Source organism: Lotus japonicus, chromosome 3 (genome assembly GCF_012489685.1).
Source record: "Lotus japonicus ecotype B-129 chromosome 3, LjGifu_v1.2".
Lineage (NCBI taxonomy): Eukaryota > Viridiplantae > Streptophyta > Magnoliopsida > Fabales > Fabaceae > Lotus > Lotus japonicus.
Window position 1 is genome coordinate 86,918,858 of NC_080043.1, and position 25,169 is coordinate 86,944,026.

Below are 25,169 nucleotides of genomic sequence, written 5' to 3' on the forward strand. Positions count from 1 at the left end.
TCATATATTTAGGTTCTGAGATCTTTTCATGTATATACTATACTATATATGGATTGTTTATTTTAACAACACAATTGAGAAACCGGACCGGTCGGTCCAAGTAGTGGGATTGAGAACCGGTGTTAAAACCCTATGCGGCTGTGCGCCTGAGTCAAAACCGCGAACGCCATCCCTGTCCGGCCAGCATCTCCGGCAACACACCATCTCCGGCAATGTTGGCCAAGTTCATTCCGAAACCCTCCTCCATTTCTCTCTTCCGATTCAATCAACAGGTATGCATGTAAATCATGCTTTCACGAAACTACTCTCATTTTTACTTATCTCAGGGGTTTGTGAATTTTGCAGAGGGAATTGCATAGCAGGAACAAGAAGGCCTTGGAGTATATTGCAAAAGGATGGAATGCTTTGAAGGAGGTTGATAGAGTCATCGATTATTGCGAGCTCAATGATAAACGCCTCATTCCTCAACTTAGGGTAATCAATCAATGCCTTCCTTCTCAACCCTATTGCTTTTTGCTTCTCTATTTCAGATTTTCTTATTTGAGTTTCAATTTTAGACAGCCAAGGAGAATTTTGAGCTTGCTTTGGAGGCTGACAACACCAATACCCATGCTAGGTATTGGTTGTCTAGATTGCATATGAAATACCATGTTCCAGGAGCAAATAAAGCTGTGTAAGTCAACATTCAACTTTACATGGAATTGAGGCCCCGTTTGGAAAACAGCTTAATTAAAAGTGCTTATTGTCATAAGCTATTTTAAAAAATTTATTAAAATAAATTGAAAATAAACTATGTATAAGCATAAGCTCTTTTTCATAAGCTATCCTTAGTAGCTTATGAAAATAAGCTCAAAACAGCTTATGGTAGGTCATAAGCTGTTTGCATAAGCTCTCCCAAACACTTGCACAAGCGCTTATGCTATCAGGTAAGCTCAAATAAGCTCTCCCAAACGGGGCCTGAATGCTTTGATACATTGTAAATCTCAGTTTGAGGAAATTTGATGAAGTAGCTTTCTAAGACATTGTCTGTTGTTTTTCTTTTCCCTTTTTCATTAGCAACTTTGATATAGTTTTCTGGTTTTATTGTTTAATTTTTTTTAGTGTCATTTTATTAACAGTCCCTGTTGACCGCGTGAAGGATGAACCTTACCAGTGGTGCTATATTGATATTGAGTTCTTCTTAGCTTGGTTGTTTTTCAAGTCATATAAAGATACTATTAAACCTATCTAGTATCTAGTTAGTTATCTACTGCTAATTCATGACCCGAGTTTCCTTTTTATCATGGAAACAGAGGGGCGGCATTATTGGTGGAAGCAGCAGAAATGGGTGATCCTGATGCACAATATGCACTGGGTTGTCATTTAAGAGTTGAGGTGAGGCTATGCTATGCTGTATAGTGTATACTGTGATGAGTGATGACATCATTTAAGTATGAAGATCCTGTGTTTTTTAATTTCTTTAATGAGATTTTCTGAAAATACTTTTGGAGACAGAATGACGATGTCCAATCAGATCAACAAGCTTTTTATTATTTGGAGAAAGCTGTGGACCAGGTATTTTACCCTGTGGAATTTATATCTTGCCATGATTTCAGAATTTCTGACAAAACCTTACTGGGGTATTTTATGTTGTAGTTGCATCCAGGTGCTCTTTACCTTTTGGGGGCTGTATATTTGACAGGTGACTGTGTCAAAAAAGACATTTCTTCAGCATTGTGGTGTTTCCATAGGGCATCAGAGAAGGTAATCGGAGATATAATTAATATAACAATTAATCAAATTTAAGCCACTGGTTTTTTTTCAAGTGCTGACTCATGGTTGTGAACTTTCAACATTTTTTTCTAAAATTGGTGGATAAGTTGTCCTTTTGTTCTATTTTGTTGTGTGGCCAGTATGACATTGAGTTCAACATATAGTGGATACTGTTTGCTTACGCTGTCATGAAATCTAGTTTGCCCTTGCTCCGAAAGTGCATATCTTACCTACCTTTACAAGGTATTGGCTTGGACTGGAGTATTTTCATAAAGGAAAGCATAAGACTGTGCTTCATGAGCCATGATTTGCAAGTTTCATTGATAACTCATGCCTTGATCTGCAGTTGTTAAAATTTTGTTTGTTTGTTTGCATTTTTATCCAAATGTTACTTCTAAAACATTACACTGGTTTTTACTGAAAGTTAATGTGTGATTTAAATGAAGTGTCATGTTGTTTGATGGAATGCGTTGGCATTTGTTGCGACTTGTCTTCTAAGATGGTGGACTCAATGGCAATAGCCTACAGTCTGAAAATTTCTGTGGAGGTTTATTACTTTATTATGCATGGTGACCTTGAAAGATATAATCGCCTAGGAGTTTGGCATTTTTATACACCGTTTAAAATTGTAGCAAGTGATCAGTGAGGAGGTAATATTGATGACCGACATACAGAGATTTTAGCTAAATCATTATGAATGAATGATGGTGGGAGCATTTTGGTTAATTTAATGATGTATATAAGTATATGTTTCTCATGATTAGGTTTTACCTAGCTAAAGATGATGTATTTAGTTACTTTAGATGATCTACAAAATTATCTAACATGTTCGTTTAGCCAATTTTATTACTTTAATCTTACACTTCTAAAATTTGTAATCATTATAAAGAATGCTTACACTGTAATATATGGTCCTCAGAAAGTTTATTTCCCTCTTAATCTGCAAGAATTTAACCTAATAGATTTATTGTTAGCATTATCTCCTTTGAGGTGGGAACAAGATAAAATTTGAAATACTTGCTTAAAGATTTTGTATTTGTTAATTTCGCGCTTCATATGTACGTAGGGGCATGCTGGGGCAGCTATTGCTTATGGATCTCTTCTTCTTAAAGGTTAGGTTGTTTTTTTGTGTTCTCCATTTATTAACTAAATATTTGGTACATCATAGCATCTGACTTGCTTTCAAAGATGAATTAGATACAAAACCTTAATTAGTACATTGGATACTATTGATACGCTGTGGGTGCATGTGTGTGTAAGAACTAGAGTTACCCTTTACAATTGATATTCCTACTCAAGTAAGAGATGATTTGCCTAACTTTTCTAAAATGAGTCAAATTGATGTATGGGAAAGGTGCATTACTCTTGAGTCTGCTACAAAGCCCCCAGAACATGGAAAAGATGAATATAAGTTATGCTGTTGGTATAGACTATAGAGGAAAGTAATATCAAATAGGTTGGAGAAGTGGAGAGGCATGAACAATTGCAGGATCAAATTAGATTAAGCAAGCAACAACCAGAAATGGAAAGAAAAACAATAGCACATTGACATAGTTCTTAGAATTGGTCTAGCGTACTGCTTCAATCTTTTTGATAAGTAGAAGCTGAGATATACTTGTTCATAGCTTGTTTGTTACACAACCAACAAAGCTCAACACAGCTTGTAGATAGCCAAGTCCCATTAGCATTACATGGGTTTGATCGTTGGACATCTGAATGGAAAAGACATCGTTGGAAGGGGCAAAATCTGCTTTGTTAATTTTTACGTCTCAAGAAATTAGTCTCCAAATCTGCATTCTGAGAATGTATCTGCTTGTGTCAAGCAATTACCGACTCGCCTTAGAAACTAGAACCTAATACCTCCTTCAAAGTTTTCTGCAAGGATTTAGAAAATCATTAAAATCTCTAATTTTAGTGACATTGATTTCATTTGACTAAATTTAGAATTTTATTCCAGCTGTGCTTTATCATTCACTTACTCATTCTGTACAGTTATGATACTAAGAGACTAGGTTAAAATTGTTAAAAGTAAATCATTCCTTCTTGGTTATCTAAGGTGAGAATATAAATTTAAACAACCTCTGAGCTGAGACTACTCGTATATTGGAATCGAGGGAGCACCTACCTGTTTGCATTTTAATAGATGTTGCTGCGTTTTGAATCAAGGGAAGAGTACTTCCTTTTGTTAGTGTGTTTGGATTGAGTTTGGGTATTATTAACAGAGAAGCAAACATGCTAATACAAATCGGCCTTAAAACAAACAAGCTTAGATGACTTGTTTCAATACTTGTTATCACTTCTGGCTGGATTTGGTGGCTTGCATATAGCTTTTCATCATCTTGTTTAGTGTCTGATATTAATAAAAAGAAAATATTGTGCCTCAGGTGTGGATATTCCAGAATCATTGGTAAAATTCAGTTTGAAGAGAGGCCAGGCTGCTCATAAACGTGGGAAGAATAAAGAAAGTGTTAAAATTGATCCAGTAGAGATGGCAAGAGAAAAATTTCAGATAGCGGCGAAAGCAGGATGTGATCTTGGATTCAAATGGCTTGCAAGGTTAGAGGAGGAAGAGAAGCGGTTGCTCACAGAAGGGCATTGAGATAAAACTAGGAACTGCAGTTAGGTTTTGTAGCAGAATAAATGTGATAGGAAAAAGTGAAGAGTTCATCAATGAAAAAAATTACAGGTGTAAATTTTGACATATTCATAATTTATTATACATGAGTATGTATAATCTAGAATATCTAAATGCTGATTTATCTATGGCATGTTTGTACACAAAACTGATTAACTAAATATAAAACTGGATGTTGTGCGTGTGTTTAATTTTTTTTATAAGTATTATTACATCATATAAGGACATGCAGAATCTGATGTTGTGTGAAACAAAATGATTAATAAAGTCTCCCATGGCATCCAAAGTGTTGTTTGCTTGCTTTGGGTGTCTGCCACAATCACAAAGCCTCAAACCCTTTTCTCCCTCGAATGCATCCAATTTCAACCTCTTCAGAGTTCAAAGTCTACGTTCTGCGTCTAAAAAGAAGAGACCAAAGAAAAACAAAAAGAAGAGACGCTCCTCGGAGCAAGCAACAAATTACCTTACATCTCGGCATATGTCCCCACAATTTGGAAATTAAACCTATGTTCGGTGCAAACAAACATATTTTTATAATAATAATTTGTACAAAAGAAAAAAACAACAATTTATGTCCATTTCAGACTTATATTCTTATGTTGTTCATGACTCCATATCACACATTAATTACTTTTCTCTCTTTTTCTTTTTGTATGTTTAGGTGTCTAAAACAAAAGTGGGACACAACTTTTTATTGTTATAATTTTTCAATTCACTTTGTTTTCCAACATTTTCTTATAAATATTTTTTCAATTTATACTAACCCTTCCATTGGTAGTAGTATAACTTGTCAATGCTTATATCTCCATCTTTAGCAAAGAGACCATCTTCAATTGCAGTCAGAGAAAGGACCCCTTTTTTTTTTTTTTTTCTAATTTAGTCTTCTCTTAGCCCCACACATTTGACCAAAAAGACAATGCACTTAAAAGTACTTCAATTCAAAGTAATAATCAGTTTCTAAACGCAATTATCACTGATGGGTGCTCTTCACTCTACACTTCTGTACTTGATTTTGTTACATTCATGGCATATTGTAGCTTTGAAGGACCAAGAATGGAGGAAAGCCACAGCCACATACGCCAATGACACAGAGGGATCACTCATTACTGGTACTTCTCTTGCTTCTTTGGTTCTTATATCGTAGCATGTTTGATTGGTTTCTTTTTTCTCATAATCAATTCTGAAATTTAAACTCTGCTAACAGAAGCTTCTTCCAAAACTAATTCTAGAATCAATTGTAGAAGAATTTCCAAACATACACTTTGCTTGTTCTGCCATGAAAACAATGGTTTGTGTTGACAATGCTGTTGTGCAAGTGTTGCAGAAGGAGCTTGTGGTTATGGAGACCTACACAAGGCAAGCTATGGAAAAAACAGTGCTGGGTTAAGCACCATTTTGTTCAACAGGGGAAGTGCTTGTGGGGCTTGCTATGAGATCAGATGTGTTGACCACATCTTGTGGTGTGTGATGGGGAGCCCTTCTGTGGTTGTTACTGCTACAGATTTCTGTGCTCCAAATTATGGGCTTTCAATTGATTATGGTGGCTGGTGTAACTTCCCAAGAGAACATTTTGAGTTGTCACAGGCTGCATTTGCTGAAATTGCCAAGGGAAAAGCAGATATAATACCAGTTCAGTATAGAAGGTACAAAAAATTGTTTCAATAATATAGAAAATGTCATGCTTCCATTTGGTCACCCATTTCATTTTTCATTAAGTGTGTTTAGGTTACTTTTTGTGAAGATAAAATGTTTTGGGATGTGTTGTTTTCCAGTTCCATACTTTTTGATTGGTAACCATTGCTTGAATCCGGGCTAGACCTAACTCTATCCCGAAAGCTAGCTTAGGCAGAGCTGTGCATTTGCAGCTGGCCTAATAAATGCATCTATGATAGACTTTGATATAATCTTGAAGCCTAATATAAATGCATCTATGATAGAGTCTGATATGATATAGAAGTATATAGATAATGCACAAGTCCACTTATCTTGAAATAACAAAGATCTTGAGTTTAAATTGTGAATATCAGTAACAAATTTTGTTTTTGCAGAGTGAAGTGTGAAAGAAGTGGTGGTTTGAAATTCACAATGAGTGGAAGTTCTCACTTCTATCAAGTCCTGATTACCAACGTGGGGCTGGAAGGTGAAGTGGTTGGAGTGAAAGTGAAGGGATCAAGAACAGGATGGATCCCCATGGCAAGGAATTGGGGACAAAACTGGCATTGCAATGTGAACCTTCAAAGGCAGCCCCTGTCATTTGAGGTAACCATCAGCAGTGGAAAAACACTCACATCTTATAATGTAGCCCCTATAAAATGGCAGTTTGGACAGACATTTGAAGGGAAACAATTTCAGCTTGAGTAGTAGTTTCAGAATTATGAATAGGTTGGTGAATTTTGGGAGACTTGAATTTTTGAGCTGTAAACTTGGATTCATGAAATCATTGTAAAGAGCTCAAGCTTAATTGTATATTTGCTCATGATTCATGATCAACTATTAGTTCAAGTCTATAAAACAAGTGATGATGAATGAACATTTTATATTATAAAGTTGACCAAAGGGTAATGTATTGTTATAATACCTATCCTTACAACTCCATAAATAAAAAAAGCACTCAATGAGGTGCCTTTATCGTTCAATTTCTGTTGAACTCAATATGAATTTATGTTGAAGGCAACAGGTCAAAATCTAAAATGAAGATATGATGCTTGATCTCTCGTAACAAAATCATGAACATGAAATATTAACTTTTTACTGACATGACCAATAAGGTGTAGCACAACTTGATCTCCTTAAGTATCTAGTCCACGGTTCGATTCCTGGTCTGTGAAATGTTGACGTCTACTTACTAAATGTGCTCTCGGAGTCTTGGAGGATTAGAGTTATGGCTACCGTTTACGAGATACCTTGGGACCGAAAACAACTTTTCAATGCCACGCACTCTCACTTCACTACCAGGTGTCAGAATATTGCAACGCCATGTCTCATTTGAAACTCAAATTTTGCACTTCATTCCATTCTGCTTACACTACACATTCTTCTCTCTTCATTCTTCCACCTCCTCAAACCTCAAGCCATGGCTGATCGGTTCTTCCCAAACCCAATGCCCGAATTCGTCGCCGAAGCAAAGCCGTCAACTCCACAGGAACAGCAAGAAGCTGTCACAGTCGGTGCCGGAGAAGGAAGCTCACTGCTGAAGCTCCTTGCCATGCCTCACGCGCCGCTTTCCGAGCGTCTCAAACGCGCCGCCTTGGACCTCAAAGAAACCGTACCCTCCACCCCATTATCATTTTCTTCTTCTTCTTCTTCTTCTTCTTCTTCTTCTTCTTCTTCTTCTTCTCATTTCTTAGTTTCTTACATAACACGCCAAGTGTTTGTGGTTTTGTCTCAGATAGTGGTGGAAACGTGGGGTTTCTCAGGGCAACATGCTCGGGACTTCACTCTCTATTGCGGCCTTCTGGGTACCGGTTTTCTCCTCTTCAAGTCTTACCAGGTCACCGGCAACACCAACGAGCTCGCTCTCTGCTCCCAGATTGTGAAAGCTTGCGATAATGCTTCTCTTCGTTCCAGGTTCTCTTTCTCTCTCAGTTTACTACCCCTTTACTGTGTTTTGTATTTTGGGGTTGGTGTTGAGTGTAGAGGTTCAAACTTTGGATGAATGGGTTGCAGGGACGTCACTTTTATTTGTGGGCGTGCTGGTGTTTGCGCCCTTGGAGCTGTTGCTGCAAAACATGGTGGTGATGATGAGTCCTTGAAGTACTACTTGGCTCAGTTCCAAAAGGTATTGCTATTGAAGTATATTTGCATTTCTTCTTTAGGTTGTTATTATTGTGGCGGTCCTGGTTGAATGGAATGATTGGGACATAGGAGAAAACAGCAGAGTAGGAAAAACAGTTTACTTGTGTTATTCATTAGCTTAGGTCAGAATGAGAAGAAATATAGTTGATGATGGCAGGAGGTGAATAAGTGGCAATGGTCTATAACTCGTTTAACTATCTCAACAATGGTGCAGTAGTATACATACTAACAAATCATGTCAATTAACTAATTGCTTAAACCAGCAACTAAGCCTTTTTGTGGGATGTAGATTAAGCTGCCAAAAGATCTCCCTGATGACTTGTTATATGGGAGGGTTGGTTTTCTATGGGCATGTTTGTTCTTAAACAAGCACCTTGGTCAGGGGATTGTTCCTTCCGATTATACTGTGAGTTTTGGTCTTCAACCCTGCTTGTAATTTTTCACTTTGTTGTGTGTTGAACCTGGAAAAGTGTCAGTAAATACAATGGAGTTTTGTTTATAAAATTATTTTCAGGCCACAATTGTAGGTGAAATTATTAAAAATGGAAGGGCATTGGGTACGAAGGGGAAATGCCCTTTGATGTTTGAATGGTACGGAGAGAAGTATTGGGGTGCCGCGCATGGATTGGCTGGTATTATGCATGTCCTTATGGATATGGAGTTGAAGCCAGATGAGCTGGAGGATGTCAGGGGAACTCTTAAATACATGATACATAACCGCCTTCCTAGTGGAAACTATCCTGCTAGTGAAGAAGATAAGAAGAGGGATGTTCTTGTGCATTGGTGTCATGGAGCTCCTGGCATGGCCCTTACACTTGTTAAAGCAGCTAAGGTGAAAACTTGTTCAAGAAATTCTTTTGATAACATGTTATTTCTCAGAGAAAATCTTTATGACCATTTGGGGGAATTGGCAAATTTCTATTTGTCTATGTACCATGCTCTTTAAAAGAACTACTTTATTGCATTTATTGTCTAGGTGGATTGAACACTAAATGCCTTTTGCTTGATTGATTTCTCATGCTGCTTTTGAGACAACAATGTTGTAGAAGAATATTTTTGTAGTGCCTATGCCACTTGACTTGAGCTGGTGCCTGGTTGCATGTTCATCCTATTTATTTCTAATATTGAGATTTGTCATATACATATAGCATTTAAGAATCAATTTCCAATGACTCTGCACGCCATGTGGTGAATTGTTTTTTTTTCCCTCTATCTCAGACCTCTTGTAACTTTGTTCTTCAAAAAATCTTCAGGTTTTTGGAGATAAAGAATTCTTGGATGCAGCTATCGAAGCAGGGGAGGTGGTTTGGAGTCGAGGTTTGCTTAAGCGAGTTGGGATTTGCCATGGTATTAGTGGGAATGCATATGTCTTCCTATCACTTTACCAACTTACCGGGAATGTGATGTATTTATACAGGGCGAAAGCTTTTGCTTGCTTTTTACTTGATAGAGCTCATAAGCTGATATCTCGAGGTGAAATGCATGGAGGTGATCGACCATATTCATTGTTTGAAGGAGTAGGTGGCATGGCTTATTTCTTTTTGGATATGGTTGATCCTTCCCAGGCAAAATTTCCAGCCTATGAACTCTGAGAATCTACATAATTTGGAAAGTAAGCCTTATGTACAGATGATCTTACATGACCAAGGTAAATGGAGTGTAAAAAGTAGAGAGCCTTAATTTAGTTAGTATATGTACTTTCTACTATGTGAGAACTGAGAACTATGCTTCAACATCTGTCATTTCCTCCTCTTTACTTTATGCTTCAACATCAGTACATGCTTGTTTATGCGTTTGTGACAAACGTTATTAGGTAAAAGTCTGGCATTTCTTGGGAGCTATCATGCATAGATCAAATTATGTTTTTTTGAAATTTTCAAATTACGCATTAGCAAAAAAATAGTTGATTTGGGATCATAGATCATATAAATGATGGTGCAATTTAACACTACCTCTATTTCTAATATTGTATTATCTAAGTTAAAAAATAATATTGTACTACTTAAGGTTATGTACATTGTTTATATAAGAAATTCATGTGGTTCTCATCTAAAAGTGGAGGGGGTTTCATACCCTTTAGGGTTAATTTGTCATGATTTCTTCATAAGTATATCTTTATAATTTGTAATTTACTTCTTTATTTTCTACAAATCCTCCCATTAGTTGAGTAAATATACAAAGATTAAAAAGAAAATAAAGAATAAATTTATAATAATCAAACATAAAAAATAAATAGAAGAAATAAGCAATGTGGTGTTGTGAAAGTGACAAGCATACTCTCTTTACATAGATTAGTGACAGTTATGACTGACGATAAAGTTGTTGATAACGACTCGGATCGTCGATCAATGGACAGTGCTATAGTTGCTTCAATAGCCTACTTCATTGATGGCCAAAACTTTTGAAAATGGTAAGTGGTCTTATCAACGACGAAAAACCACCGACAAGTGGTGTCTAACCTTACCCGCCAACTGTTTCCGCCATTTACGCTTCCACGTGTTGACAACCATGTTGTTGGTAATTAATGATTTTTTATTTTTGAAAAAAAAAACATTACAGACCTCCAATCATCTGTAATTGAGGACATCAATGATGACATTTGTGGTCGTCGTAAAAAGTCATAAGTATTGAGCAAGTAATCTTGTAACCATATAATACCTCTCATTTCACTCCCTTTTTTCAAAAAAAAAAAATTCAATTACCAAATAATACATAGAATATTTTTTTAAAGTAATAATATATAAATATAAATAATAAAAACCATATAATTAAAGTTATAAATACCATATACATAATTTTTAGTTGTGAAATACCATATATGACATTGAGGACACGAGATTTGATTCTCTATTATGTGAGTGGAATAGTGTGTAACCAAACTTTATTCTTTAAAAAAACTTGCAATTAGGTCCATTCTTGAATTTTGGCCTTGCAATTAGGTCCAACACTCTTTCTTTTTTTCATTCTTCAACCTGGGCCTTCCAGACATGGCGGATCGGGAACCGAATCTTGAACCCGAACCCGAAGCGACGCCGCCGTCAAGCTCACATCAACATCAAGAAGCCGCCGTCACAACCGGTGCCCGATACTCGGAGCTCCCGGAGCTCTACGCAGTCTTTAACGCGCCCCTCTGGGAGTGTTTCAAACGCATCGCTCTTGACCTCGAATATACCGTAGCCCCGATCCGACTCAACCCACCGGAATTTGCAAAACAGCCCATCACAGACGGTGTCTTTGCGCTCTACTTAGTGCATGACGCGCCCCTCTCCGAGTATTTCAAACGCGCCGCCCATGAGCTCAAACTAACCGTACCCACCATTCTTCTTCTTCTTCTTCTTCTTCTTCTTCTTCTTCTTCTTCTCATTTCTTTGTTTCTTGCATAACACGCTATGTTTGTGGCGGTTTTATCTCAGATAGTGGCGCAAACGTTTGGGTTGTCAGGGGAACTTGAGGTTGAGGTTAAGGACTACACTCTCTATTCCGGGCTTCTGGGCACCGCATTTCTGCTCTTCAAGTCTTACCAGGTCACAGGCAACGCCGCCGATCTCGTTCACTGCTCCCAGATTGTGAAAGCTTGCGATAATGCTTCTCTTCGTTCTAGGTTCACTTTCTTTCTCTCATTTCACTACCCCATTACCGTGTTTTGTGTTTTTCTGTTGCTGTGAGGTATAAAGATTGATGAATGGGTTTCAGGGATGTCACTTTTCTTTCTGGGCGTGCTGGTGTTTGCGCCCTTGGGGCTGTTGCTGCATTACACAGTGGTAACGAACGATTAATGGAGTACTACATGCTTCAGTTCCAAAAGGTATTGCTACTAAACAAGAGTTGCATCTCTTTTTCAGGTTGTTAGTGTGGGGTTTGGGTATGAATATGATTGGGACTTGAGAGGATCAGAGTAGGAAAATTTGATATATCAATTTGATGATTATAGTACGTGTATAAGTGGTAATCTACAGCTGAGTATTACTAGATCATATCTTGCAAAATTAACTATGCTAGGCCTTTGGGTTGTGGGGTGCAGATTGAGGTGCCAAATGATTATGCTGACGATTTGAAAATTGGGAGGGCTGGTTTTCTATGGGCTTGTTTGTTCTTAAACAAACACATTGGTCAGGATACAATTCCTTACCAATATACTGTGAGTTTTGGTCTTCAACTGATCTGCGTGTTATTTTTTACTAGTATGTTGTGAATTGAATCGGGAAAAGTGTCGGTTAATGCAATGGTGTTGGGTTTATGAAATTGTTTTTCAGGCCCGGTTTGTAGATGAAATTATAAAAAATGGAAGGGCATTGGGTAGGAAGGGGGTTTGCCCTTTGATGTTTGAATCACTCGGAGAGAAGTATTGGGGTGCTTCGCATGGATTGGCTGGGATTATGCATGTTCTTATGGATATGAAGTTGAAGCCAGATGAGCTTGAGGATGTTAAGGGAACTCTTAAATACATGATACGTAACCGCCTTCCCAGTGGAAACTATCCTATAAGCGAAGTAGATAGGAATGATGTGTTATTGAACTGGTGTCATGGAGCTCCTGGAATAGTCATCACACTTGTCAAAGCAGCTAAGGTGAAAACTTGTTCGAGAAAATCTCATGATAACATGTTTTCTATGATAAAATCTTAAGATCATTAGGGGAGTTACAAAACTTTCACTTATTTCCATGATCCTTGATAGAACCACTTCCTTGCATCTATTGTCCAGGTGATTAGTTACTAAATGTGTTTTTCTGATTGATTTCTCATGTTGTTTTTGTAAGATACCAGTGTTGTAGAAGCAAATTTGATATTTTCGTAGTGCCTATGGCCCTTGTGCTATAGGAATGACCATCCCAGTCATTTCCAATTTTGAGATTGCCATATACATAGCATTTTAGAATCATTTTCCTATGTAAATACTCTCCATGCCATGTGTTGAATTGTTTTTTCCCTCTATTGCAGATCACTTGTAACTTATTTTTTTCCCCTAACAAAAATCCTCAGGTTTTTGGAGATAAAGAATTCTTGGATGCAGCTATGCAAGCAGCAAAGGTAGTTTGGGAACAAGGTTTGCATAAGCGAGTTGGGATTTGCCATGGTATTAGCGGGAATGCTTATGTTTTCTTGTCACTTTACCAACATACCGGGGACGTGGAGTACTTAGCCATGGCTAGATGTTTTACTTGCTCTTTACTTGATAGAGCTCATAAGGAGATACCTCGAGGTGAAATGCATGGAGGTGATCAACCATATTCGTTGTTTGATGGTATAGGAGGCTTGGCTTATCTCTTGTTGGACATGGTTGATCCTACCCAGTCTAAATTTCCAGCCTATGAACTCTGAGAATCTACATAATGTGGAAAGTAGAACTTAGGTACACTGTACAGTATATCTTACATACATCACCAAGGTAAATTGAGTGTAAAAAAATGGAAGAGCCTTAGCTTAGTTAGGGCATTTTTGGTAAATACTGCAGGACTGTGTATATGGCCAAAATCCTGGGTCCTAGAAGCAACAATCGTGTATATACGCTGTTGTGAGTTTGCCAAAAGCTGAACCAGACATGGATTGAGTACATACTTTATATAAGTTCTAGTATGCAAGAATTATGCTTAAACATTTGTGTTAATTTCCTCCTCTTTACTTACTTTCTGCTTGTTTTAAAAAAGTTGCAGTGCATGCTTGTTTATGCGCTCTACTCGTGACAGACATTTTCACAAATGATTGTGTGGAATGAGTTTTTGAAAATGTTTGACAACACAAATATTTTCAAGCTTTATCTAGTGTTGGAGATGATATATAAAAAGAGTAAAGTTTCATTGACACCCCACAGAAATGAAGCGGAGAGAATAGAGAGATAAGAAGAAAATAGAGAAAGTAAAAGATGTGATAGATGATATAATTGAAAAAGAAGACAAAGATATGTAGAAAGTGGAGCCAAAATGAAGTGAAAGTGTGAATAGATCATAGCTCTAAAATCGTTATTAAACTTCCTTTGTTCCTTATGACTGATTTCTCACAGCAGTTGCCAAATTCTGCTTCTGCCCTCCCAGGCTCCTGAAATGAGTTAAAAATTACGATTAACGCATTAGAACGAACATCAAAGTTCTGATGCCTTGTGGAAAATAGTGTCTTCCACTTGGTAATATAGAAGCCTTAGAGGTGATTAGAAAAGGTGCTTCTGGATATCAAAGGGACCTGGAACTATGAAACAATGTTAGTTATGACAGCAGCTACTCTTTTTAGGTGCACATCAGCTGCAAGATATCCCCTGATGGCACTAAAATCCTTACTCCTTTTGCCAACAAGGAAAGCCTGATATAAACTATTGAATCTGCGTACGCAGTTTTGAACTATACCTGAATCAGAAGATCTAATTTCCCCAGTTAAAGCTTACTTCCAATACATGACAAAATATTAGACAAGATAAATCATCCCCTACTTTCTGTTTGTGTGCGTTTTTTATTGTACTACTTCCTTGTGTATTTGAGTTTGGGGCTGCATATTGAAGATCTGAACCGAAGTTCACAACTTGGACCTTGAAACTTCATAAAGAAATTTCATAATGGTTTATTTTCTATATATAGTCATGGGTTTAAATCAATGTCATCTCAGTTTCGACATCAAGGTGACTGCCCGCAATTTAAAATCTTGTATGTAGTAGTTATGACATGAGTTATTTTTACAACTAAGAAGGCTCCAGGACTATTATCTACTGGACACTCACTTGGCTCTGGTCGTAGAATACTTTCAATATGCAAGTAATGGCCACCCAAGCTCTGCTTGGCAATTGATCTTAAGGTCCCGATTTGTGTACCACTAAACAGTAACAACATCTATATACATCTATACATTTCTCTCGATCTCCTTCCTATCACATTATCACATCTATTACTTTTCTCTCTTCTCTTTCTATATTTAAGAGTCTACACACAAAAAAAGTGATGCACCAGTCTTGTTGTTCTCATGGTCATGCCGGTTGACAAATTCACAAGTACAGTAGCATATGTAGGTTCCTCCATGCTGATGCTTGAAGAATACAAAAGGACCATGATTTCAAATCAACCTAGGCATACATGCTTTCCTTTCCTGGCTTTGGTGGGTGCTTGGAATTTAGAAAGTTCATAGCCTCTGAAATGAACCAAAGGCAATTTGTCTGATAGCTAGAGTTTGCCACAACAATCATTTAGTGCCTCCATCTATATCAGATCTGTACATATTTATTTGGTTTTTTTAACTTTAACATCAATTCATTCTCATATAAATATATATTGCATTTCAAAATATTGTATTTCAAATTATTTATTATCATAAATATTATGGTATTATTATTTTAAATTTCATTAACATGTTTCTAATATTTTTAAATGAAAATATGATATGAATAAATTCAGATTATGATTGAATTAAATATTTCATTAAAATTAATAAAGTGGTTATCATTTTTTATTTTGTATGAAATTTTGAATAATTATGAATTTGAAATGAAAAAATAACATTATTTTTCCTTACCTAGGCAACCCAAATCTAAAACTATAACTTAATTTATAAAAGTGGATGAAGAGCATAACCCTCGAGCTGAATTATAAAATAATATTTTATTATCGATTATTTTTTTTGGTACAGCGGAAAATTATTATCGATTATTGAAAATTAGGTGGCATTTGTTTCAAATTTTTTTCGAAATCTTACAACATTTTCTTGATATAAAAATTGAGTATAAAATGTACCCAAGTTTGAGATACAGCTGAATTCATAGTCGTTTAGAAAAGAGAACCCTAATTCGTGGGACAGATCGATACAAACTATCAGTGTTCGTGGAACGGATCATGGTTGTCTTTCACCCGAACTTAAATATTGATTAATTTGATATTTTAAACCCTAATTCGTTCATAGATCTGGAGATCTTGATGAAGTGCAGGTTTAATTAAGACTAAATGGTGATATGACATGTCTGGATTGGATCAGCTGACAAATCATATGTGAATTTTAAATATCATCCAAAATTTAAGTAGCAACAAAAAGTATTGAGGAACGATAACAATTTTTTTCCACTCAAGCAGAAAGGGGTACAAGATATTAAGAAAGATGGAATAAGACTCTTGATGTTATTTATTTTGATTTTTTGGTTACAAGAGAAAAGTTATATATTTAAATTTAAATTGTTACATAAATCTCAAATCGCAAATGAATAAGGTAAGTAGATTTTTTTCTAAGAGAAATGAAAAAGGGGGAAATCCTAAATAAATTAATAAAATTATAAAAAAACATGATAGTAAAAATGTTCAAAAATATATATAATAGGACATTTATGACAAACAGTAAAATGTTGATAACAACTTAGACCGTCGATAACTGGACAATGCTATAGTTGCTTTGATTGCCCGCTTCATTGATGGCTAAAACCTTTGGAAAGTGGTTTGGTCTTGTCAACGACGGAAACCATCAACAAATGTTGTCTAACCTTACCGGCTAACTATTTCCACCATTATGCTTCCTACCACGTACTGCCGATCATTTAAAAAAAAAAACCATTATCGACCTCCAATCATCTATAATTGAGGACATCATTGACGAAATTTGTGACCGTCAGTATAGAGAAAATAACCTTGTAACAATATAATATCTTTTTTTTTGTTGGTTTTAACCAAGGTATTCCCACAACCGACAGCCGTGAGACTAATTCATCGTCCCACGGTCAACGCATTAAGCGGTATCTCTCATTTCACTCCATTTTATTTTATTTCAGGATTAAAATCTTCAATCCCCAAATAATACATACTTTTTTTTAAAGTAATAATATATACAATGTTAAAAACCACTATAAATACATAATTTTTCAGTTGTGATATCCATATGTAACATTGAGATGTTTTTGGTACATATATGACATTGAGATTGAGAACACGAGATTTGATTCTCTATTATGTGAGTGGAATAGTGTGTAACCAAATCTTTATTCTTTAAAAAAACTTGCAATTAGGTCCATTCTTGAATTTTGGCCTTGCAATTAGGTCCAACACTCTCTCTTTCTTTCCATTCTTCCACCTGGGCCCTCTAGAATCTAACCCGGTTCCCAGTCATGGCGGATCGGAAACCGAAACTCGAACCCGAACCCGAAACGACGCCGCCGTCAAGCTCACATCAACATCAAGAAGCCGCCGTCACCGCCTACGCAGTCTTATACCCGATGCTCTCGGAGAATTTCGAACGCATCGCTCATTATCTCGAACAAACCACAGCCCCGACCAGACTCAACCCACGGAACAGTGTCGAAGAGCTCGCCAGAGTGCCTCACGAGTTCCTCTCCGAGTGTTTCAAACGTGTTGTCCATGAGCTCAAACTAACCGTACCCACCATTCTTCTTCTTCTTCTTCTTCTTCTTCTTCTTCTTCTTCTTCTTCCCATTTCTTTGTTTCTTGCATAACACGTCATGTTTGTGGCGGTTTTATCTCAGATAGTGCTGCAAACGTATGGGTTGCCAGGGGAACTTGAGGTTGAGGTTAAGGACTACACTCTCTATTGCGGTCTTATGGGCACCGCATTTCTGCTCTTCAAGTCTTCCCAGGTCACCGGCAACGTCCACGATCTCTTTCTCTGCTCCCAGATTGTGAAAACTTGCGATGCTGCTTCTCTTTATACTAGGTTCACTTTCTTTCTCTCATTTCACCTACCCATTTCTGTGTTTTGTGTTTTTCTGTTGCTGTGAGTGTGAGGTATGAAGGTTCAAAATGGGTTTCAGGGATGTCACTTTTCTTTGTGGGCGTGCTGGTGTTTGCGCCCTTGGAGCTGTTGCTGCACACTACTGTGGTAACAGCCAGTTATCGGGGTACTACTTGACTCAGTTTCATAAGGTATTGCTTTGCTACAAAACAAGAATTGCATCTCTGTTTCAGGTTGTTATTGTGGGGTTTGGGTTCAAATTGAAATGGTATGATTGGGACTAGAGAGGATCAAAGTAGGAAAATTTGATATATCAATTGATGATTATAGTAGGTGTGTAAGTGGTAACTGCTTGACTGAAATTCGAAGAAATAACTAAGCTAGGCCTTTGGGTTGTGGGGTGCAGATTGTGGTGCCAGAAGATTATCCTGACGATTTGAAACTCGGGAGGGCTGGTTTACTATGGGCTTGTTTGTTCTTAAACAAACACATTGGTCAGGATATAGTTCCTTACCGTTATACTGTGAGTTTTGGTCTTGAACTGATCTGCTTGTTATTTTTTACTAGTATGTTGAGTATTGAACTGGGAAAAGTGTTAGTTAATGCAATGGTGTTGGGTTTATGAAATTGTTTTTCAGGCCCGGCTTGTAGATGAAATTATAAAAAATGGAAGGGCATTGGGTACGAAGGAGATATGCCCTTTGATGTTTGAGTTGTATGGAGAGAAGTGTTGGGGTGCTTCACATGGATTGGCTGGGATTATGCATGTTCTTATGGATATGAAGTTGAAGCCAGATGAGCTTGAGGATGTTAAGGGAACTCTTAAATACATGATACGTAACCGCCTTCCCAGTGGAAACTATCCTATAAGCGAAGTAGATAGGAATGATGAGTTTGTGAGCTGGTGTCATGGAGCTCCTGGAATAGCCATCACACTTGTCAAAGCAGCTAAGGTGAAAACTTGTTCGAGAAAATCTCATGATAACATGTTTTCTCTGATAAAATCTTAAGATCATTAGGGGAGTTACAAAACTTTCACTTATTTCCATGATCCTTGATAGAACCACTTCCTTGCATCTATTGTCCAGGTGATTAGTTACTAAATGTGTTTTTCTGATTGATTTCTCATGTTGTTTTTGTAAGATAACTGTTGTAGAAGCATATTTGATATTTTCGTAGTGCTTATGGCTCTTGTGCTATTGGAATGACCATCCCATTCATTTCAAATTTTGAGATTGCCATATACATAGCATTTTAGAATCATTTTCCTATATAAATACTCTCCATGCCATGTGTTGAATTGTTTTTTCCCTCTCTTGCAGACCACTTGTAACTTATTTTTCTTCCCCTTACAAAAATCCTCAGGTTTTTGGAGATAAAGAATTCTTGGATGCAGCTATGCAAGCAGCAGAGGTGGTTTGGGAACGAGGTTTGCATAAGCGAGTTGGGATTTGCCATGGTATTAGCGGGAATGCTTATGTGTTCTTGTCACTTTACCAACATACCAGGGACGTGCAGTACTTAGACATGGCTAGACGTTTTACTTGTTCTGTACTTGATAGAGCTCCTAAGGATATACCTCGAGGTGAAATGCATGGAGGTGATCAACCATATTCGTTGTTTGAAGGTATAGGAGGCTTGGCTTATCTCTTGTTGGACATGGTTGATCCTACCCAGTCTAAATTTCCAGCCTATGAACTCTGAGAATCTACATAATGTGGAAAGTAGAACTTATGTACATTGTACAATATATCTTACATACATTACCGAGGTAAATTGAGTGTAAAAAAGGGAAGAGCCTTAGCTTAGTTACAGCATTTTTTTGTAAATATTTGCAGTACTGTGTATATGGCCAAAAAACAATTATTTGCTTTTGGCCTCTTAAAATGGAAGAGCCTTAGCTTAGTTACAGCATGTTTGGTAAATATTGCAGGACTGTATATGACTGAAATTCTGTGTTCTAATAGCAACAATCGTGTATATCCGCTGTTATGAGTTTGCCAAAAGTTGAAACAGACATGGATTGAGTACATACTTCATATCTAGTATGCAAGAACTATTTAAACATTTGTTGCTTGTTTTAAAAAAAGTTGCAGTGCGTGTATATGTGCTCTACTCGTGACAGACATTTTCACAAGGTTTTGTGGAATGAGTTTCTCAAAAGGTTTGAGAAACAAATATTACCAAAGTTTATCTAGTGTTCGAGTTTTTTTTCCTAAATCCACATCTATTAGCCGATGACATTCTCCAAACGGAGAGGAGAAAACATGACACCCGAGCGGGGAGATGAAGAGTAGCAGAAGCAAGGCAAATCAGACCAAGTTAAACTCCCTGGGCACATAAGCAAAGCTAATATCTCCATGGTGGAGGCAGCCTGGGTAATTTGGCTAACCAAGTAACCATATCAACAAGAGGGTGAGAACCACAAACACTAGCAACAAACAGATTAATTGCTTCCTGACTATTACTTTCAATGGCAACCCGAGGATAACTATGGTCCGAAACTAGATGAACAACATACCAAATTGCAGTGTGCTCCACGACCACGAGAAGGGGATGAGAGGTCCTTAGATTGTTGCAGAATCTAGTGGTGCAGGCGTCGCAAGCGCCATAGAGGACACCACCACAGCCTGCAGAGTGATCAAACTTGACCACTCCATCAATATTAAACTTCAACGTACCAAACTCGCTCCCTGCGTCTCGCGAATGGTACAACCATTACTTGCTGCCTCTTTGTGGCTAATATAATACAACATAGAAAGACGTATAATTAACTAGATTAGTTACATACAATTTAAGCATGTTAAAAAATGTTAATTCTATGTAATTATAATTAAACTACAATATAGGTATATGAAATAAAACTATACTTTTTTTTACACCGGAAAGTTATAAATAAAATTATACTAACCTCAATGATTATAAAATTTTGTAAATATACAAGGATTAAAAGAAAGAAAAAAGGAATAAACTTATAGTAATAAAACATAAAAAAATGAATAGAAGAAGAAATAATGAAAGAATAGAAAAGGAAGAGAAATGTGGTGTTGTGAAAGTGACGAGTAAGCCCTCTTTATATTGATGTCGGTAACTTATAAAAAGGTAAATAACTCGAACCGTCAATAAATGGACCGTACTATAGTTGCTTCGGTTGAATATTTTATCGACGGCCAAAACCTTTGGGAAATAGTTGGTGGTCTTGCCGACGGCCAAAACTTTTAGGAAAGCCATTACCAACCGTCTAGCCGTCAGTAATTGAGGACATTGTTAACGAATTTGTGATTTTCGATAAAAAAATCATCGGTAATGACCAATAACATAGTAGCAATACAATATCTCTCATTACACTTCTTTTTATTTTTGGATCAAAATCTCCAATCCTTAAATAGTGTCTATTTCAATATTTCTCTATCATACCAGTAAAATTCTAATACGTAAATTAAAAATCATATAGGTAAACGTAAGGTTATAAATTTGCATTTATTTTTTTAGTTTACATGACATAAGTTCATTGCTTATTTAAACAAACTCGCAATCAGGTCCATTCTTGAATTTTGGCTTTGCATTTCGGTCCTTTCTTTTTCATTCTTCCACCTGGGCCTTGTCATGGAGGATCCGAACCCCAAGTCCGAATCCGCACCCGAAGCGACGCCGTCAACCCCACAGGAAAACCAAGAAGCCGCCGCTGCCGGCGCCGGCGCCGGAAACATACTCTCGAACGCGCCCCTCTTGGATTGTTTGAAACGTGTCGCCCTTGACCTCAGACTAGCCGTTACCGTCGGTGCCGTACACAGAGACATACGCTGGGAGCTCCTCACCATGCCTCACGCGTCCCTCTCCGAGTGTTTCAAACGCGCCGCCCATGAGCTCAAACTAACCGTAGCTACTCAACTCACCATTCTTCTTCTTCTTCTTCTTCTTTCTTCTTCTTCTTCTTCTTCTTCTTCTTGTTCTTCTTCTTCTCATTTCTTGGTTTCTTACATAACACGCCAAGTGTTTGTGGTTATGTCTCAGATAGTGCTGCAAACGTATGGGTTTTCAGGGGAACTTGAGGTTAAGGACTACACTCTCAAGCATGGCCTTCTCGGCACCGCATTTCTGCTCTTCAAGTCTTACCAGGTCACCGGCAACACAAACGAGCTCGTTCTCTGCTCCCAGATTGTGAAAGCTTGCGATAATGCTTCTCTTCGTTCTAGGTTCTCTTTCTCTCTCATTTCACTACCCCATTACCGTGTTTTGTGTTTTTCTGTTGCTGTGAGGTATAAAGATTGATGAATGGGTTTCAGGAATATCACTTTTCTTTCTGGGCGTGCTGGTGTTTGCGCCCTTGGGGCTGTTGCTGCACACTACTGTGGTAACAGCCAGTTATCGGGGTACTACTTGACCCAGTTACTAAAGGTATTGCTACAAAACAAGAATTGTATTTCTTTTTTAGGTTGTTATTGTGGTGTTTGGGTTGAATTGAAATGGTATGATTGGGACTTGATAGGACTATCAATTTGCATCAGAGTAGGAAAAAATGATATATCAATTGATGATTATAGATTTGTAGTCATTGGGGTGCTAATAAATCATGCAAATTAACTAACTGCTTGACTGATGTTAGGTCATAAGAACCAATAACTTAGCCTCTTGGTTGTGGGGTGCAGATTGAGCTGCCAGAAGATCTTCATGACGAGTTGACATACGGGAGGGCTGGTTTTCTATGGGCTTGTTTGTTCTTAAACAAACACCTTGGTCAGGATACAGTTCCTTACCAATATACTGTGAGTTTTGGTCTTGAACTGATCGGCGTGTTATATTTTACTAGTATGTTGTGAATTGAATCGGGAAAAGTGTCAGTTAATGCAATGTTGTTGGGTTTATGAAATTGTTTTCAGGCCCCGTTTGTAGATGAAATTATAAAATATGGAAGGGCATTGGGTAGCAAGGAGGAATGCCCTTTGATGTTTGAACTGTTCGGAGAGGAGCTCTGGGGTGCTGCGCAGGGATCGGCTGGGATTATGCATGTTCTTATGGATATGAAGTTGAAGCCAGATGAGCTTGAGGATGTTAAGGGAACTCTTAAATACATGATACATAACCACCTTCCCAGTGGAAACTATTCTGTAAGCGAAGTAGATAGGAATGATGGGTTATTGAACTGGTGTGATGGAGCTCCTGGAATAGCCATCACACTTGTCAAAGCAGCTAAGGTAAAAACTTGTTCGAGAAAATCTCATGATAACATGTTTTCTCTGATAAAATCTTAAGATCATTAGGGGAGTTACAAAACTTTCACTTATTTCCATGATCCTTGATAGAACCACTTCCTTGCATCTATTGTCCAGGTGATTAGACACTAAATGTGTTTTTCTGATTGATTTCTCATGTTGTTTTTGTAAGATACCAGTGTTGTAGAAGCATATTTGATATTTTCGTAGTGCCTTTGGCTCTTGTGCTATTGGAATGGCCATCGCACTCATTTCCAATATTTGAGATTGTCATCATATATATACATAACATTTAAGAATCATTTTCCTGTGTAAATACTCTCCATGCCATGTGTTGAATTGGTTTTTCCCTCTATTGCTGACCACTTGTAACTTATTTTTTTCCCCAACAAAATCCTCAGGTTTTTAAAGATAAAGAATTCTTGGGTGCAGCTATGGAATTAGGAGAGAGGATTTGGAAGCGAGGTTGGCCTAAGCATGTTGGGATTTGCCATGGTATTAGCGGGAATGCTTATGTGTTCTTGTCACTTTACCAACTTACCGGGGACTTGAAGTATTTATACGGGGCTAAAGCTTTTGCTTGCTTGGCACTTGATAGAGCTCTTGTGCTGATAACTCAAGGTGATCGACCATATTCGTTGTTTGAAGGTATAGGAGGCTTGGCTTATCTCTTATTGGACATGGTTGATCTTTCCCAGTCTAAATTTCCAGCCTATGAACTCTGAGAATCTACATAATGTGTAAAGTAGAACTTATGTACAGTATCTTACATACATTACCAAGGGAAATCGAGTGTAAAAAAATGGAAGAGCCTTAGCTTAGTTACAGCATTTCTTGTAAATATTGCAGGACTGTGTATATGGCCAAAATCCTGTGTCCTGAAGCATTAATCGTGTATATACGCTGTTGTGAGTTTGCCAAAATCTGAACCAGACATGGATTGAGTACATACTTTATATAAGTTCTACTGTTCTAGTATGCAAGAACTATGCTTAAACATTTGTGTTAATTTCCTCCTCTTTACTTTATGCTCGTTGTAAAAAAGTTGCAGTGCATGCTTGTTTATGCGCTCTACTCGTGACAGACATTTTCACAAATGATTATGTGGAATGAGTTTTTCAAAATGTTTGACAAAACAAATATTACGAACCTTTATCTAGTGTTGGAGTGGATATATAAAAATAGTAAAGTTTGGACCTTTGCTGTGATGGGTACCCGAGCTGGGAATGGCAGGTGAATATGTTGCAAGTCTATTATTGAGTAGAAGACTAGAAGGGTGTGTCCAAATGCAGCTTGTGGCACTTTGAAGAGGAAAATCACACAAGGTGGCAGTTGTTAGCAAAATGTATGATAGTGTTAGAAACCTCTTCAAGTGTGGGGTGCAATTAGCACAATTATGGAACTCTTCCTATTTTTTGCTTGTTTAATTGGATGTAGTTGTTTTTCCATTGGTTGTAGATTTTTTTATCTTTTTATTAATTAGAATGAACTCTAGTGTAGGTTCTATGTAATGTAGGTTGTTTTGTACCAAACTAGGATTATACCCGTGCGATGCACGGAGCCAGATTATCTTATTTCATTCAAGTTTATTCAAATCATCATAATTAATGTATTAGTTATATTAATATTAATTAACATTAATAAATTATTTAAATTTAAGTGCATACTACTACTAATTTTATAAGTTCTTAGTTTTTTTTAGATATATAAGTTCTTAGTTGTTTGTTCTTAAATATCAAGTTAAAATTAGCTTTAAAAAAAAGAAGTTAAAATTAGGCTTAACTGCACTTTTGGTCCCCCACTTATACTCTTTGTGCGAAAATGATCCCTAAACTTAAAAATTACAATTCTGGTCCAATACGTTAACATCTATTTGCACTTTTGCACATCACACACGAGTCAAGAGAGTCTCACACACCATGAGATGTGTAAACCATCCGACCATTGGTCCAAGCCCAATAGCCCAGCACTCTTCTCAACGTGACTCACTTGCAGTAATTTTGCACATGCAGCCGAAGCAGCACCTAGTCATCCCTTCCAAAATTATCTGCCCAATAGTTAAAGCTTAGTTAGAATATGCTTCTTGTTTTTTAAAAATAAATAAAATAGTTCACCCACCAAATCAAAAACTTTT

At 37.2% G+C, this 25,169-nt stretch overlaps 6 protein-coding genes across 6 annotated transcripts; all 6 read left to right on the forward strand.

Moving 5' to 3' along the window:
• Positions 1–65: 65 nt before the first annotated feature.
• On the forward strand, positions 66–4,578 carry LOC130746917 (uncharacterized). The gene is made up of 8 exons (XM_057599702.1): positions 66–272; positions 346–474; positions 558–673; positions 1,293–1,374; positions 1,495–1,554; positions 1,636–1,743; positions 2,819–2,864; positions 4,137–4,578. The coding sequence occupies exons 1-8, from the start codon at positions 213–215 to the stop codon at positions 4,349–4,351; spliced, it is 816 nt and encodes a 271-aa protein (XP_057455685.1). The 5' UTR covers positions 66–212; the 3' UTR covers positions 4,352–4,578.
• A 593-nt stretch (positions 4,579–5,171) lies between these two features.
• On the forward strand, positions 5,172–7,023 carry LOC130746918 (expansin-A20-like). The gene is made up of 3 exons (XM_057599703.1): positions 5,172–5,496; positions 5,712–6,030; positions 6,436–7,023. Exons 1-3 carry the CDS (start codon positions 5,364–5,366, stop codon positions 6,746–6,748), a joined length of 765 nt encoding a protein of 254 aa, XP_057455686.1. The 5' UTR covers positions 5,172–5,363; the 3' UTR covers positions 6,749–7,023.
• Positions 7,024–7,238: 215 nt separating this feature from the next.
• On the forward strand, positions 7,239–9,986 carry LOC130742927 (lanC-like protein GCL2). Its single transcript, XM_057595030.1, has 6 exons — positions 7,239–7,652; positions 7,776–7,954; positions 8,054–8,165; positions 8,472–8,588; positions 8,697–9,014; positions 9,436–9,986. Exons 1-6 carry the CDS (start codon positions 7,461–7,463, stop codon positions 9,772–9,774), a joined length of 1,257 nt encoding a protein of 418 aa, XP_057451013.1. The 5' UTR covers positions 7,239–7,460; the 3' UTR covers positions 9,775–9,986.
• A 1,183-nt stretch (positions 9,987–11,169) lies between these two features.
• LOC130744917 (lanC-like protein GCL2) lies at positions 11,170–13,502 on the forward strand. The gene is made up of 6 exons (XM_057597078.1): positions 11,170–11,490; positions 11,596–11,783; positions 11,876–11,987; positions 12,204–12,320; positions 12,436–12,750; positions 13,164–13,502. Exons 1-6 carry the CDS (start codon positions 11,170–11,172, stop codon positions 13,500–13,502), a joined length of 1,392 nt encoding a protein of 463 aa, XP_057453061.1.
• Positions 13,503–17,241: 3,739 nt separating this feature from the next.
• On the forward strand, positions 17,242–19,539 carry LOC130744919 (lanC-like protein GCL2). Its single transcript, XM_057597079.1, has 6 exons — positions 17,242–17,508; positions 17,617–17,804; positions 17,902–18,013; positions 18,229–18,345; positions 18,461–18,775; positions 19,188–19,539. The coding sequence occupies exons 1-6, from the start codon at positions 17,242–17,244 to the stop codon at positions 19,524–19,526; spliced, it is 1,338 nt and encodes a 445-aa protein (XP_057453062.1). The 3' UTR covers positions 19,527–19,539.
• Positions 19,540–21,361: 1,822 nt separating this feature from the next.
• On the forward strand, positions 21,362–24,047 carry LOC130742928 (lanC-like protein GCL2). The gene is made up of 6 exons (XM_057595031.1): positions 21,362–21,701; positions 21,837–22,018; positions 22,109–22,220; positions 22,472–22,588; positions 22,703–23,017; positions 23,437–24,047. Exons 1-6 carry the CDS (start codon positions 21,429–21,431, stop codon positions 23,758–23,760), a joined length of 1,323 nt encoding a protein of 440 aa, XP_057451014.1. The 5' UTR covers positions 21,362–21,428; the 3' UTR covers positions 23,761–24,047.
• The last annotated feature ends 1,122 nt before the right edge of the window (positions 24,048–25,169 follow it).